This window comes from Schistocerca nitens, chromosome 4 (assembly GCF_023898315.1).
Source record: "Schistocerca nitens isolate TAMUIC-IGC-003100 chromosome 4, iqSchNite1.1, whole genome shotgun sequence".
Classification (NCBI taxonomy): Eukaryota; Metazoa; Arthropoda; class Insecta; order Orthoptera; family Acrididae; genus Schistocerca; species Schistocerca nitens.
In genome coordinates this window covers 903,303,073-903,318,964 of record NC_064617.1, presented here as the reverse complement: position 1 = coordinate 903,318,964, position 15,892 = coordinate 903,303,073, and the positions used below count along the sequence as shown (strand labels likewise).

Genomic DNA, 15,892 nt, shown 5'->3' with positions numbered 1-15,892 from the left:
TCAATGTCTGTACAAGGCTAATAAAGAATTGTGCTAAAAGCATTGAGAAATTCTTTCAGCACGTAACTCCAAACGTTCCACAAGACGTACGGGAAGTCATGGAGATGTAGAGAACTCTGTGTAAGCCACAATGTTACATTTTCAGATCCACCGGATACACAGTTTTCATACACAACAGTCACCACAGTATAACATGTGGGTAATGACTAACCAAAAAATTGTTTTACCTTGGGCTAAGATAAGTTAAAATGCCCATTCTTTACCAACATCCCACTACATAGTAGTGGTTCCCTACATTAATTACTCAAAGCCTCTGAAAGCCTGCTTAATTAACTTATCTCCAACATGTACAACTAGTTACTAGAAAAAAAAGACTCCAATTAAAAGCTAAAAATTAGTCCAACACACATGAGATAGAGCTCTAGGAACAAATTACACTAAGGAAACCAAACTTCATCAAATATAAAAGTATATGTATTATTTAATAAATGATAGAAAGTGAACATGAACAATGAATCACTTTTTTTCTATTTTATAAGTAGTTTATCAAACTTTGAGAAAGTAAACTGAGAAAATATGAAAATTTAAATGTATGTCTAATGTCAATTATTACTATGCACGACTGCTGCAGTCCTGAATACACTCACAGGATGAGGAAACATTTCACACTGTATCCATCATTTTGAAAACTTTCTGCTTGAAAATAAAAGATTCAAGTACATACCAAAGATACTTCACTTGACGGACTTGTGATATCAAAAAGTGCTGGTCGTAATCCAATGCTGAGACAATGCTTGTATAGCTGAGCAGGGTGCAGCAGAGCAAGAGGACCACTTTTGTCAAGATGTGAGAGCAAAAACTGCTGTTCACCGGGGTGACTGATTTCCACCAACTCATCTTCAAAGAGTATCTGTGAAACTGAAACAGACCAAACAAACATTCTCTTAACCAATACACATACACAGTAAAAGTGAGGTTAAATTCTTGTCTAATACGCTGACTGCCTACAGTATGTTAACTTCACACACTTTCAATATGCCAATGCAGCTGTGTTAGACCATTATTTTGTGTTGTTCTGGATGTACAACCAAGTAGTTTTCATTTTATGCATGATATTTCGACAATGTCCCATAATTCTTCAGGTACTGTTAATTATGCTGTTTTGAACACACACTGCCCGAATTCCACCAACATAGCTGCTGGTGAGTTTGACTCCCAACATCCACTATTCCCTTTGATGCTCTTTTGTTGTTCAGAGCCCCTACTGATAATCTGTAGAATGCACATTCACTCAACATTTCCTAGCTCTGGTGGATGTGATAGTTGGCGTGATCTTAGCATAGGGTTGTCTGTAAAATAAGGCTCCCAAGGACCTGCAGTCACGAGGAACGCAGTTACGCAGGATCCGGAAGCTCCAGCCTGTAGCTCGGTTCTCCCTCTCCTATTACCTGCCCCAGCGAGCTATCTGTGACACGCAGTCTTTGCTTGGCAGCTGTTAGAAATTGAGCTAACATTCACTTCTCAAATTATGTGTGAATTACAGTCTGTGATTTGTTTTTTGTGTGCAAAACAGATTACGTCAGTGGACATCCAGTCCCGTTGTTGTTGTTGTTGTTGTGGTCTTCAGTCCTGAGACTGGTTTGATGCAGCTCTCCATGCTACTCTATCCTGTGCAAGCTTCTTCATCTCCCAGTACCTACTGCAACCTACATCCTTCTGAATCTGCTTAGTGTATTCATCTCTTGGTCTCCCTCTACGATTTTTACCCTCCACGCTGCCCTCCAATGCTAAATTTGTGATCCCTTGATGTCTCAAAACATGTCCTACCAACCGATTCCTTCTTCTAGTCAAGTTGTGCCTTAAACTTCTCTTCTCCCCAATCCTATTCAATACCTCCTCATTAGTTACGTGATCTACCCACCTTATCTTCAGCATTCTTCTGTAGCACCACATTTCGAAAGCTTCTATTCTCTTCTTGTCCAAACTGGTTATCGTCCATGTTTCACTTCCATACATGGCTACACTCCATACAAATACTTTCAGAAACGACTTCCTGACACTTAAATCTATACTCGATGTTAACAAATTTTTCTTCTTCACAAACGATTTCCTTGCCATTGCCAGTCTACATTTTATATCCTCTCTACTTCGACCATCATCAGTTATTTTACTTCCTAAATAGCAAAACTCCTTTACTACTTTAAGTGTCTCATTTCCTAATCTAATCCCCTCAGCATCACCCGATTTAATTTGACTACATTCCATTATCCTCGTTTTGCTTTTGTTGATGTTCAACTTATATCCTCCTTTCAAGACACTGTCCATTCCGTTCAACTGCTCTTCCAAATCCTTTGCTGTCTCTGACAGAATTACAATGTCATCGGCGAACCTCAAAGTTTTTACTTCTTCTCCATGAATTTTAATACCTACTCCGAATTTTTCTTTTGTTTCCTTTACTGCTTGCTCAATATACAGATTGAATAACATCGGGGAGAGGCTACAACCCTGTCTCACTCCTTTCCCAACCAGTCCACTGTGTGGACGGCAGGGCAGGTGTGTGACAGTATCCCATCAAAATTTGTTAATGAAATTGGTTGTGACATGGGCAATGTGCAGGTGAGCACTGTTCTGATGGAAACTCACTCGCTTCATGAGCATGCCTCTCCTCTTATTTTGGATTGCGCAGCAAAGGTTTTTCAACATTTCACAGTAGTGGTCCACATTGATTGTTGTACTGGCAGGCAGGAATATTCTCAATGATAATCTGTTCCTGTCTCAAAACATACTACTTCCCATCACTTTGCTGGCAGACTAAACTTCTGCGGCTTTGGCGACACAGGATGTTTCCACTGACAGTCCCAATTGTTGTTAACTCTACAAAGGAACTTGTATGAGTGTACAACATGTGCACAAATGGTGCAAACAATTCATAGACTGAAGTACAGACGTCCATGACTAACAGCATTCTGGATGCCCATCGGTTTCGGAGGAAACGATTGCGAAAGTGGAAGACGCAATGGCTGAAAGGTCAAAAGTTGATGGTTTGGAGTCTGCAAGATGAGCTCTAAAGTCAGTAAGATCAGCACTGATAAAATTTTGACAGACCATTTAGGGTATGCCAAGATATGTGCAAGGCGAGTCCCGAGAATGCTTACAGAAGCCCACAAGCAGACACATGTGGAAGTGGCCCATGAATTACTTCAGACCCACACAACTGATAATGAGGAATTCTTGAACTCTGTTGTCACTGGGGACGAGACCTGGATCCACTACACAACATTGGAAATGAAAAAACAATCCTGTCAGTGGAAACATCCTGTGTCGCCAAAGCCGCAGAAGTTTAGTCTGCCAGCAAAGTGATGGGAAGTAGTATGTTTTGAGACAGGAACAGATTATCATTGAGAATATTCCTGCCTGCCAGTACAACAATCAATGTGGACCACTACTGTGAAATGTTGGAAAACCTTTGCTGCGCAATCCAAAATAAGAGGAGAGGCATGCTCATGAAGCGAGTGAGTTTCCATCAGAACAGTGCTCACCTGCACATTGCCCATGTCACAACCAATTTCATTAACAAATTTTGATGGGATACTGTCACACACCTGCCCTGCAGTCCACACATACCCCGAGTGACTTCCATCTCTTCCCTGAATTGAAGAAACACCTGGATGGGGCGCATTTCACAACCGGAGAGGAGCTGAAGAAGGGGTTTTACACTAACATCGTGATGCGGCTGGAGAGTTCTACAATGCAGGCATACAGAAGATGGTACACTGAATGCAAAAATGCATTGATCTCAACAGTGATTATGTAAAAAATGGGTAAAAGTCTAAGCTTTCCACACATGAATTATTCAATGCCAATAAACATGTTTTTCATTGAGAAAAATAAGTGGAAACCTTATTTTCTGGACAATGTTCCAGACCCAGAGCATTGTTTATACTAAAACCTATGTCCTTGTTTATTGGGTTTTCAGACAACTTTATTCCTTAGAGTGTGTCACGAAAAAAAAACTAAAAAATAGTACTGGATGTCAGAGTCAAACACAATCATCTGTAAATAGTGACACGAAACCAACAATAGTTCACAGTCTACTTGCAGCCCAAGCAGAGAGTATGTAAAATGGCACGACTTGCAGCATCTTGAAGAAAATGGCTGAGTCACTCATTAAAATAATTAGCATAAAATGGAAACACCACTTTCTATGCTTACTAAACATAGAAAACAATGATCAGTTCTATGCTAAGAAGCATGTGACTTTTGTATACAAGAGAAAAACAAAATGTTTATAATAAATTGTATGTTGTGTCAGTCTGCCATCAGTTGAACGATAAAAATAGTGCTCCAATGTTGCCACTGGGTGGTTAACAGAATTAATGTAGATGAGTAAGAATAACAAACCCATACTGTTCGGATATAGTGTCACTAATATCCTGCTTGACACAGTCAGGTTGTTTAAATATCTAGGTGTATTGTTCGAAGAAATACAAAATGGAATGAGCATGTGAGAACTTTGGTAGGGAAGGCCGATAGTCGATTTCAGTTTAGTGAAAGAATTTTAGGAGAGGGTGGTTCACCTGTCTAAGAGACAGCATAAAGGACACTGATGCGAACTATTCTTGAGTACTGCTTGAGTGTTTGGGATCCGTACCAAGTCGGATTGAAGGAAGACATCGCAGCTATTCAGAGGCAGACTGTTAGATTTATTACCAGTAAGTTCAAACAACGTGTTACGGAGATGCTTAGGGAACTCAAATGGGAATGCCTGGAGGGAAGGCAAAGTTCTTTTTGAGAAACCTGTAGAGAAATATACAGAAATGACATTTGAAGCTGACTCCCACATGATTCTACTGCTGCAAACATACACTGCACGGAAGGACCAAGAAGATAAGATACGAGAAATCAGGGCTATACAGAGGCATATAGACAGTTTTTTTTATCCTCGCTCTATTTGCGAGTGGACAAGGGAAGGAAATGACTATAATCCATTCATCATAAGAATAAACTTGATGTAAACAAACACAAATGTGGTGCTTCATCAGAAGTGGTAGCACATGTACATCGGTGTTGTTACTCTCTTGGAAGTAGGTCCTACTTATGTATTAGATATCTTATTACTAAGTTATGTTAAATGAAACTGTAAGATATTCAAATGTATTAACAACCATCAACATTTTTCTTAATCATGCTGTAGCTACACAGTTTTTATTTCAAAAATCGTGTACAGTCACAGCCTCTGCAGCACTGTGCTCCGATTGCCACACTGTTAATGGGCAGAAAAAGAATGGCTGAGGCTGCTTTCTGTTCCGTAGTGAAACATGTGCATGGAACATGGTTAAAAAGTGCCAAGAAATAAGCTGGTCTTAATGTTTTTCATAAATTTATGGAGATAATCGGCTTTGAAGTTTTTCCAGTGTTGTATATAATGTAGTTAGTAAAGGAATCCGTATTGAACACGTAGTGCCGACAGAAGCATAATGGTATATGAACAGATACGGTTATTCGTGCGTTGGTTTAAATCTCCCCAGAATTTCTTTTTTTCTATTTCCCTTCATTCAATCTGAAATGCCTACAGCTCATAGTTATAAAACTCATCATCATATCTTATGAATAATGCACATCTTCCTGTTTCTAATTGCATAATGGATGCAAAATTTCTGTTTCCATTTCAAATAAAAATTCTTAATTATAGATGTCTTATGAAAGACTGTTCATAAAAGTTGTTTAAATTAAGAGAAAATAACAATTTAATTTTTAAGGCAAAAATGAAAAACCAAATCCTCTTTATTTGGACTGTGTCCATTGTTTTATATCACGGAGGTAGAAAAGTATCGTAGAAACGAAAAACAATCATTTTCACTGCATCGAGCACATCATACAAATGCTGCAGTTTTACATTTGCTACTGTACCATTACAGTATGCACACTACAGAACTGATCTGGAGCCAAGCTGTGGGATTTGGCCTGAGAAGTAACAAAGCTGTTAAGTTGCCAGATGTACTGGAACTAACACATGCAGGTTTTTCACATGTCACTGCCGAACGCTGGTGGGATATAGAATGGCTTGTCATAAAAGAAGAAGAGAAAATGCTGTACCCGGTTGTCTTCACGGATTCTGTTGTTGATAGGCTCATTATCAATGTAGCAGGTGACACTTCCAGAACTAAAATGTATTTCTCAGATTCGGATAAGAAAGGAACTAAGAGATCACCAGACGACTGACTGTAAGTAATACCTTCAGTGGCTTCAATATTTAACTATACAGTGAAATCCTTCAATAATCTCTTACATTACATACAGCTTATGCAGCAAAATTACCCTGCCTTTAAGTCAGGAATTATCATCATTCTTGTTTTTAATAGCTAAACGATAACATGTAGCGGTTTTTGTCAGTTGTCTAAGGAGTGTGTTGTGGGAGATTTGCAGTGTATTATTTCATTCTGCTAAATTAAATACCATTCAAGTTGTAATGCTCCTCTGCCTGTCTCTTTTTTAAGTGTGATCTGCAGCTGGCCACGCCACTGAAGGCTAGCTGTACCATCTGGCTGGCCAGTGCTGTCCAATTTAAATGTTCCGGTAAAGCTGTCCCATATTATTGCTAAGTCGATGTGCGCGTAACACACAGCACAAAATGTACCCTTATTATCATACTTGACAGTACTCAAGACAGCTTAGCTACAGTCCCACATGAAACAGAAACCCAATGAAGTTCCAGCAAACGTGGAAGAATACATAGTGCAATGTTTACATCAGGTTTATTCTTATGATGAACGGATTATAGTAGTGGTACAGGGTACCCTCTGCCACGCACCGTATGGTGGCTTGTGTAGTATCTATGTAGATGTAGATCAAAGATAGGACTCCAAGCCAGTGGGATCTAATTGTGGACAAGTGTATCTGTAAAAGCAGTGTAATACCAGACCTGGGCACCACCCACCACTCCAACTCGTTACTCCTGTCAGAATGGTTGGTGAATGACAGCATTAGCTTCAACCATTGATGAAAATTGTAATCATGATGTAACCTCTAAAGATTTCATACATCATATATAATTTTCAGATATTCTGGTGCCACAGCTCTTATGTACTTGGAGTGACTAGAGTGATGGATTTCTGAATTTTTTTAGAATACTTCAGTTTGAACAATCAGTGCTAATGATATACATTCTAGAGGGAAATTTTACAGAAATATAATGCACAAAACACTTCTTCATTCTTTGATTATGGATAATGTAACTGCCCTCAAAGATGCAACAAAAATGATTAACACGTCAGGAAAGTACTTTTGTAGCAGTTTCAGAGTGCCTATATACTACACCTACACACTGATGATTATGTTGGTGTCACCACATTGGTAGAATTCTTACACAATCATTTAATTAAGGTTAGTGCTGTATGGTAGCCAGACTGCTCTTGTTGCCACAGAAACTAAAATAGTTTGGCATGTCATATGACTAGGATGTGGCAAGATGTCCTAATTTCACACATTTGATCATGGCCCGATTGTGGTGCTTAATACTTGGAATCTTCATCTCCAGGGTCATGCAAGTACTAGAATTATGACATACTACACTACTAGCCATTAAAATTGCTACACCACGAAGATGACGTGCTACAGACGCGAAATTTAACCAACAGGAATAAGATGCTGTGATATGCAAATGATTAGCTTTTCAGAGCATTCACACAAGGTTGGCGCCAGTGGCGATACCTACAACATGCTGACATGACGAAAGTTTCCAACCGATTTCTCATAAACAGCAGTTGGCCGGCGTTGCCAGGTGAAACGTCGTCGTGATGTCTTGTGTGAGGAGGAGAAATGAGTACCATCTCGTTTCCAACTTTGATAAAGGTCGGATTGTAGCCTATCGTGATTGTGGTTTATCATATCGCAACATTGGTGCTCGCATTGGTCGAGATCCAATGACTGTTAGCAGAATATGGAATCGGTGGGTTCAGGAGGGTAATACGGAACGCCGTGCTGGATCCCAATGGCCTCGTATCACTAGCAATTGAGATGACAGGCATCTTATCCACATGGCTGTAACGGATCATGCAGCCACGTCTCAATCCCTGAGTCAACAGATGGGGACGTTTGCAAGACAACAACCATCAGCACGAACAGTTTGACGACGTTTGCAGCAGCACGGACTATCAGCTCGGAGACCATGGCTGCGGTTACCCTTGACGCTGCATCACAGATAGGAGCACCTGTGATGGTGTACTCAATGACGAACCTGGGTGCACGAATGGCAAAACGTCATTTTTTCGGATGAATTCGGGTTCTGTTTATAGCATCATGATGGTCACATCCGTGTTTGGCGACATCGCAGTGAACACACATTGGAAGCGTCTATTTCATCGCCATACTGGCATATCACCCGGCGTGATGGTATGGGGTGCCATTGGTTACACGTCTCTGTCACCCCATGTTCGCATTGACGGCACTTTGAACAGTGGAAGTTACATTTCAGATGTGTTACGACTCGTGGCTCTACCCTTCATTCGATCCCTGCGAAACCCCACATTTCAGCAGGATAATGCACAACCACATGTTGCAGGTCCTGTATGGGCCTTTCTGGATACAGAAAATGTTCAACTGCTGCCCTGGTCAGCACATTCTCCAGATCTCTCACCAATTGAAAACGTCTGGTCAATGGTGGCCGAGCATCTGGCTCGTCACAATACGCCAGTCACCACTCTTCACGAACTGTGGTATCGTATTGAAGCTGCATGGTCAGCTGTACCTGTACACGCCATCCAAGCTCTGACTCAATACCCAGGCATATCAAGGCCGTTATTATGGCCAGAGGTGGTTGTTCTGGGTACTGATTTCTCCGGATCTATGCACCCAAATTGCATGAAAATGTAATCACATGTCAGTTCTAGTATAATATATTTGTCCAATGAATACCCGTTTATCATCTGCATTTCTTCTTGGCGTAGCAACTTTAATGGCCAGTAGTGTATATGTCAAGGGTGTATTCAGAGTACATCGATTCAGGGAAAACCACCACTGCCATGAGCAACCACGTGTGGTTGACAGGCATCATAACCAAGGACAACAACACTAACAGAAAGACTACAGAGTAACATCATTCACCAATTCATTGCTGGGCAACATCACCATTGCGAACGACTTCCCCTACTGCTCACCCACGTAATGGACAGCAACAATTGGCCAAGGTATATAATTATGTGCATTGGACAACTAAGCCTGGAAAACATCACATGGACTAACATGCACAGCTAAAAGTTTGTGAACTGATAATTAACATTATGTGTTAGTATGTGTCATCTGTATGGTTCAAGTACTTCATAAGTCAGCCAAGTCCATTCACATTGCTTGTTTACAGGACAGCATTCAGCAAGGTGCAAAGATATTCTCATGTGGAGGATTTTTACAAAGGATAAGATGGAGCCCTCAACAAGTGTGCCATCATCTCTCACCGGTAAATGACACAGACACCTACTGACTGATCGCGTGCCTCCATTCGTTCACTTATTGCACCCCAGTGGCAGCCTGTGATGTCGGACAATATACATAAACTCCGGCACAATGGTTTAACAAACATTCTGCAGGTATGACTGCTTCTGTGGCCTCCCTGGTCACCTGTCCTCCAGCCAACAGAGCACGTCTTGCTGCAACTGTGTGAGAGGTGTTTGCTTTGGACTCAATTTCCATCATTCTCTGAAGGTAGTGGGTGGCAGTTGTTCTTCGTTCAATATATGCCATGACACTGACTATGGTTAAATGCACTAGAATGAGATTATTTTTTTAAAAAAGTGGTAAATGTGCTTACTTAAAAAATACTACATGTTGCGAAAAAAGTGGAACATATGATGAAAATGTAAGCTTTCTGCACACTGATATGCTATCATGACACAGTATATAAAAATTGAGAAGATAGAAAACTTTGATGATACTGATACTGAATTGTTCAGATTCTTGTTTATGTGCCTATCAACCCCCTGTGATGAACATTAGTTTTACTCAATCCATTACTTGCGTTCAATTCAGGACTTTCCATTACGTTTTTTGGCAAACATCTTTACAAGTGGGTATTCTGTGTTACTTTTAAGTTACATAAATCACTAATAATCAGGATGGCTCACACTTTTGTGCCTCCTATACTACATATTCAAATCACACCTGGAAGCTGGGAATTTAAACAAAAAACTATTGTGTATTTTTCTTTGTTATTCAACTTGGTCCTGAACTAGATAAAGCAGATAACTAAAACTGATCTGTATTCTATCTCTGCAATTAAATAATACTAGCATCCATACCATTGTTGCTGAACATAGCACATTGTAGTACTGCACTTTCAGATTTTTTGCTTTCAAAATGTGTGTATGTGTGTATGTGTATGTGTGTGTGTGTGTGTGTGTGTGTATGGAGTAATTCTCCCCATTCTCAAAGGATACATCATCATACGACATAAGCGAATGAAAATAAGCAGACGACAAGTGTTGGACGATCACTTACTCCAGATGCCATTCGAATAGTAAAAATGGCATCATTAAGTCTTTGAACAAGATCCTGAACATGGGCTTTCCCTGACAGTTTACTATCTATCTCAACACCTAGAAATTTGAACTGTTCAGTTTCACTAATCATATGCCCATTCAGTGAAATTAAAATGTCAAGTTTCCTTGAATTATATGTTACAAACTGTAAAAATTGGTCTTACTCTGATTTAGCAATTTTTTTTTTTTTTTTTTTTAATCCTTGAGTCACTTATTTGCCAACCAAGACTTTTCTCTTCAACAGTGAGGCAATAGCAGCCAAGTGGATAATATGTGGTAGCATCTACATATCTATATCTACACATTTTTGTTGTAAATGTCCCTCAATTCTATTTGCTCATTTCCTTTGATTACTACAACAAAATGACATTTACTTCCCTTGCCATAGTAGTGCAGGTAGATGTCTCTTATGTTGAGTACTATTTTGTCTGCTAAGTTTTAGTGTCAGAAAGCTGTTTGTCAGAGCTCCCTTTGAGACTGAAATCTAAATATATTGTCAAGGGAAAAAATAAGCAGCCAAAATTGTTACCATGCTTGGGTCATTCCAGGTAAGTAACTAAGGTTTGATGCTGACGAGAGCACTGTAAAAGATAAGGGTACGTAATTTAATAGAAGTACATATAGCTTCCATCAAAATAAGATAACCTCACCAAAAGATAAAGCAGATGGTCTGTAGTACTCTTCATGTCCTGTATCTGAGCGGTAGGGCTGGAGTGAACTCTCATCAACAACCACATCAAGGACAGGATTGGTAGATGAGTGCAGTGTGTCTTCAAGATGGAAAACTACTATGTAACTTCCAGTTCCAGACTGTGGCATCTCTTCCTTGTACCATCGATCAAGATCAAATAATGCAACACGTAACATGCTCTTACAGTCTGTATCCATACTTTGCCAAGCGAAGAGGCATAAGCTTAGTTCACCTTCATTGACACCTGAAACAATACAATGGCACATACACAAATTATAAAAAATTTTGCAACCTAAATAAACTGAAGAATTAAATAAAGATTTAAGCATTACGCATCTTGTTAATCTGTTCTGTTTGCAACCGCACGTCTGTGTCACTGTTCTTTTTCAGATCCCATGATGGCTCTAAAGCTGAAACCGGTAACCTGAATAAATAAAATAAATGAGTCCATAATGAGATTTTCACTCTGCAGCGGAGTGAGCACTGATATGAAACTTCCTGGCATATTAAAACTGTGTGCCCGACCGAGACTCGAACTCAGGACCTTTGCCTTTCGCGGGCAAGTTTGGAAGGTAGGAGACAAGATACTGGCAGAAGTATAGCTGTGAGGACCGGGCGAGAGTCGTGTTTCGGTAGCTCTGATGGTAGAGCACCTGCCCGCGAAAGGCAAAGGTCCCGAGTTCGAGTCTCAGTCGGGCACACAGTTTTAATATGCCAGGAAGTTTCAAATAAATGTGACCACGACTGTTTATTCCTCAGCTCAATAAGAAAGTAAGGACACCAGCCTCCTGTAAACAACCAAGTGACATCACTTCAATGAGTCTGTAACCACTTGCTGAAAACTAAATCTAATTATGGAGTGGCCTTACTGAACAGACCTCCAGGTTTCAACACTGACTGACTGGAGTCAACTTTCTACTTGACATTGATGGACTAAATTTTATCTCCACTCTTTGTAAGTCCATCCTTGTAACTAACCCCATAACTTTTCAACTTTCATGTCCATCGCCTTGCCAATGGCCAAACGTCACCTCTTTCATCATCCAGGTGACTCCAAACCCACCACCTCATTCTGATCAATAACTAATTCTCCTTTATAGTGAATATTTACACAAACATACACGACACGAACATTGGTACTTACATCACCTCCATATGTGAAACCATTTACCTTACTAGCCACCCAATATCTTAACCCCTTTTGCTTCAGTGTCATTGAATAACTGGGATGTCAAATTTAAGTTATTTTGGTTTGGAGTGCACAGACTATTTTCATGCCAATTTTCCACTCAGCTGTGTTTACTTCATTCGGAATTAATTTTAAGCCTTTTTCTGTCTTCATCTTATGGCACCTTCCTCTCCCTCACGAACCAGCTGCAAAGGAGCATACCCATAATACACTTTCATTAAATTAACTGTTACTGACAGATATTGGTGGTGGGGAGCAGAGCTCTCAGCTCATACACAACATACCAAGTGCTCATTCTACTGCACGCTATGCCTGCACCAAACAAGCATTTAACCCATGTGGCCTGCCTCACTGGGCAGAACAGGCAACACAGCAAATCTGTTGTGCTGTAGAAACAGCTGTGACAGTCTGACACATAGTCACTGCCATTCAACTCACTGAAATGTCATTCACAAGGTTATTTTAGTCAAAGTATACCCAGTATCACCATTGATTGGAATAAGTTCAACATGTCCTTCACCACAGCTTCACCTAACAAATTACCGAGTGATAAAAACACTACCTACAAACTGTAACACCTCTCCAAAAAAGAAGTACTTCATCACATAAATAATTCACGAAACATCCCGGTTTCTTCTTACACCGTACTTACTCCCAACTCCCTGGCTCACAGATCATGTTCCTATGGATAACCCACACACAAGACCTGTAAAACACACTCATTCAAAGCAGGCATTTATGTCTTATAGCAACCCCACTGTAACTCTTGCACAATCTTTTATGTAAGCATGACCACAAACCAATTGTCTAATTGAATGGATGGTTACTGCCAAACTGACAGAGCAAGTTAACCACTTTCAACATTTCCAGTTTTGTTTACATTTCTATCAAATGCTGAACACCATTACTGTGCCGTGAGTGGTTACCTTTACTCCTTCCATTAATATAATGTATCAGGAAAATCTTGTATTCAGACAGTAGCAACATCATCATTCTTCATTGAACATTTTGGCTCTTTTGCATAGGAGTTGAATACACTGTATTTGTTTCTAAACTCCAAGAAAACAATGCAATCATCACAATTACCTTCAATGTAACAGAAGTTGTGGAGAAGCAAGTATGGTGGATAGCTGCCAACAGGTGTGAGTTAACTCAGAGAGAGAGTGGAATTACCCCACCCCTCCCTCCCCTGAGCACATAGCCATACTCTTGTACAAAAGCCTACTGAAAATGTTGGAACTTTTCTTAATGGTTCAGAAACTTTTAAATGTAATTAATCCTATGTTTGAATCTTCTCATTTTCAATAGTTTCAACAAAAATCTATGTTTTGAACAAGTTTCATGTCTGCTGAAATCTTAAAGACACAAAGCTTAAACTTTTAATAGCATATGTAGTATAGTACAAAACCACTGTATAGAAGTACCTGTAGAGTTACGTTGAGTATTCATCAAGTTACTGATGGTCTTTTGGGATTTCACATCTGCTGGAAACTTTAATAGTAGGGGTGTTTCAGCACAAAAACATCCTACAAGTACAGTTATAAATTTCGCATTTAAAAGTCTATCTCTTAGGAGAATCATTCAAACCATCGTTCAACCATCGCACAGACGTCCGCACGGAGGACATAGTAATCGGTATCCCTGGTGTAGATAAACAACTGAAACACTTGAAAACAAGTAAGTCCCAATTAGGTTTCACAAAGAGTACCCTTTGGCACTGGCCCCTTACTTATCTTGCATTTACCGCGAATCTCTCACCCAGTACAAGCCCAAGTGACTGGAAAAAAGCACAGGTGACTTCTATATATAAGAAGGGTAAAAGCCCAAGACACAGTTGCTAAGATGATCACAAGCAATACATTGTGAGATTCCAGCAGACAGACACTCACTCTCTCCCTGACCGACTTCCTAATTCTTTTGTACAATAGCAATCTGCAGCCATTTGCTGATGATGCTGTGATGCACGGGAAGGTCATGGCATTGTGTGACTATTGGATGATACAAGATGACATACACAATTTCTAGTTGGTGTGATGAATGACAGTTGGCTCTAAATGTAGGAAAATGAAGATGAGTACGAGAGAGAATCCTACAATGTTCTAATACAGCATTTGTAGGGTGCAGCTTGACACAGTCACAATGATTAAACATCTAGGAATAATGTTGCAGAGTGATATGCAACAGCATAAGTAGGTAAAGATTGTAGCAGGGAGAATTTTAATGAAGTGATTCATCTGTGAAGCAGACCACACACAGGACACTTATGCGACCCATTATTCAGTACTGTCTCAACTGTTTGGGATACACACCAGGTTGGATTAAAGGAAGACAACGAATCAATTCAGAGGTGGGCTGCTATATTTGTTACCGGTACGTTCGAACAACATGCAAGTATTACAGAGATGCTTCAGGAACTCAAATGGGAATCCCTGGAGGGAACAAGACATATTTGAGTAAATTTAGAGAATCGGCATTTGAAGCTGACTGCAGAATGACTGAACTACTGGCAACATACATTTTGCCTACAGACCATTAAGATAAGACAAATTAGGGCTTGTATCGAGGTATATAGATAGTTGTTTTCCCTCACTATATTTGTGAGTGGAAAAGGACAGGAAATGACTAACAGTGCTGCAGCATACCCTCCTCATGCATCATATGGTAACTTGCAATGTATGTATGGTAGAATATAAATAATATAGGAGCAAAGCAGACCACTCACTGGTGAGTGGTCCCCTTTACTTCTAAATTATTTACAATCGTCATATACACATTTTTATAATGTTACATTCAACACTTTCAAAGTTCTTACAAAAATGCTGGATTTTGGTAGATAATGTCTAAGATATTATCTACTCTTTATCATTACGTTATTATCTAGATACTATAGCACCATTTCTGGCTATATACCAACAAAGATGTACCCAATGTCAAGTAAATTATGTTATTATTATAGGGTACAGAGCACAACATCATCATAGCTAACACTTGGTTTAAGAATCATGAAAGAAGGTTGTATACATGGAAGAACCCTGGAGATACTAAAAGGTATCAGATAGATCATATAATGGTAAGACAGAGATTTAGGAACCAGGTTTTAAATTGTAAGACATTTCCAGGGGCAGATGTGGACTCTGACCACAATCTATTGGTTATGACCTGTAGATTAAAGCTGAAGAAACTGCAAAAAGGTGGGAATTTAAGGAGATGGGACCTGGATAAACTGAAAGAACCAGAGGTTGTACAGAGTTTCAGGGAGAGCATAAGGGAACAATTGACAGGAATGGGGGAAAGAAATACAGTAGAAGAAGAATGGGTAGCTTTGAGGGATGAAGTAGTGAAGGCAGCACAGAATCAAGTAGGTAAAAAGACGAGGGCTAGTAGAAATCCTTGGGTAACAGAAGAAATATTGAATTTAACTGATGAAAGGAGAAAATATAAAAATGCAGTAAATGAAGCAGGCAAAAAGGAATACAAACGTCT

General features: G+C 39.7%; 1 protein-coding gene across 1 annotated transcript in view; it reads right to left on the bottom strand.

Annotated features, from left to right (window-relative positions):
- LOC126253461 (protein ELYS) overlaps positions 1-15,892 on the bottom strand; it is a 346,049-nt gene that overhangs the window by 291,514 nt on the left and 38,643 nt on the right. The window contains exons 8-9 of the mRNA XM_049954815.1: positions 11,180-11,464; positions 725-918 (exon numbers count right to left, since the gene is read on the bottom strand). Of these exons, the coding sequence (XP_049810772.1) occupies positions 725-918; positions 11,180-11,464 (479 nt within the window). The remainder of the gene's footprint in view (positions 1-724; positions 919-11,179; positions 11,465-15,892) is intronic.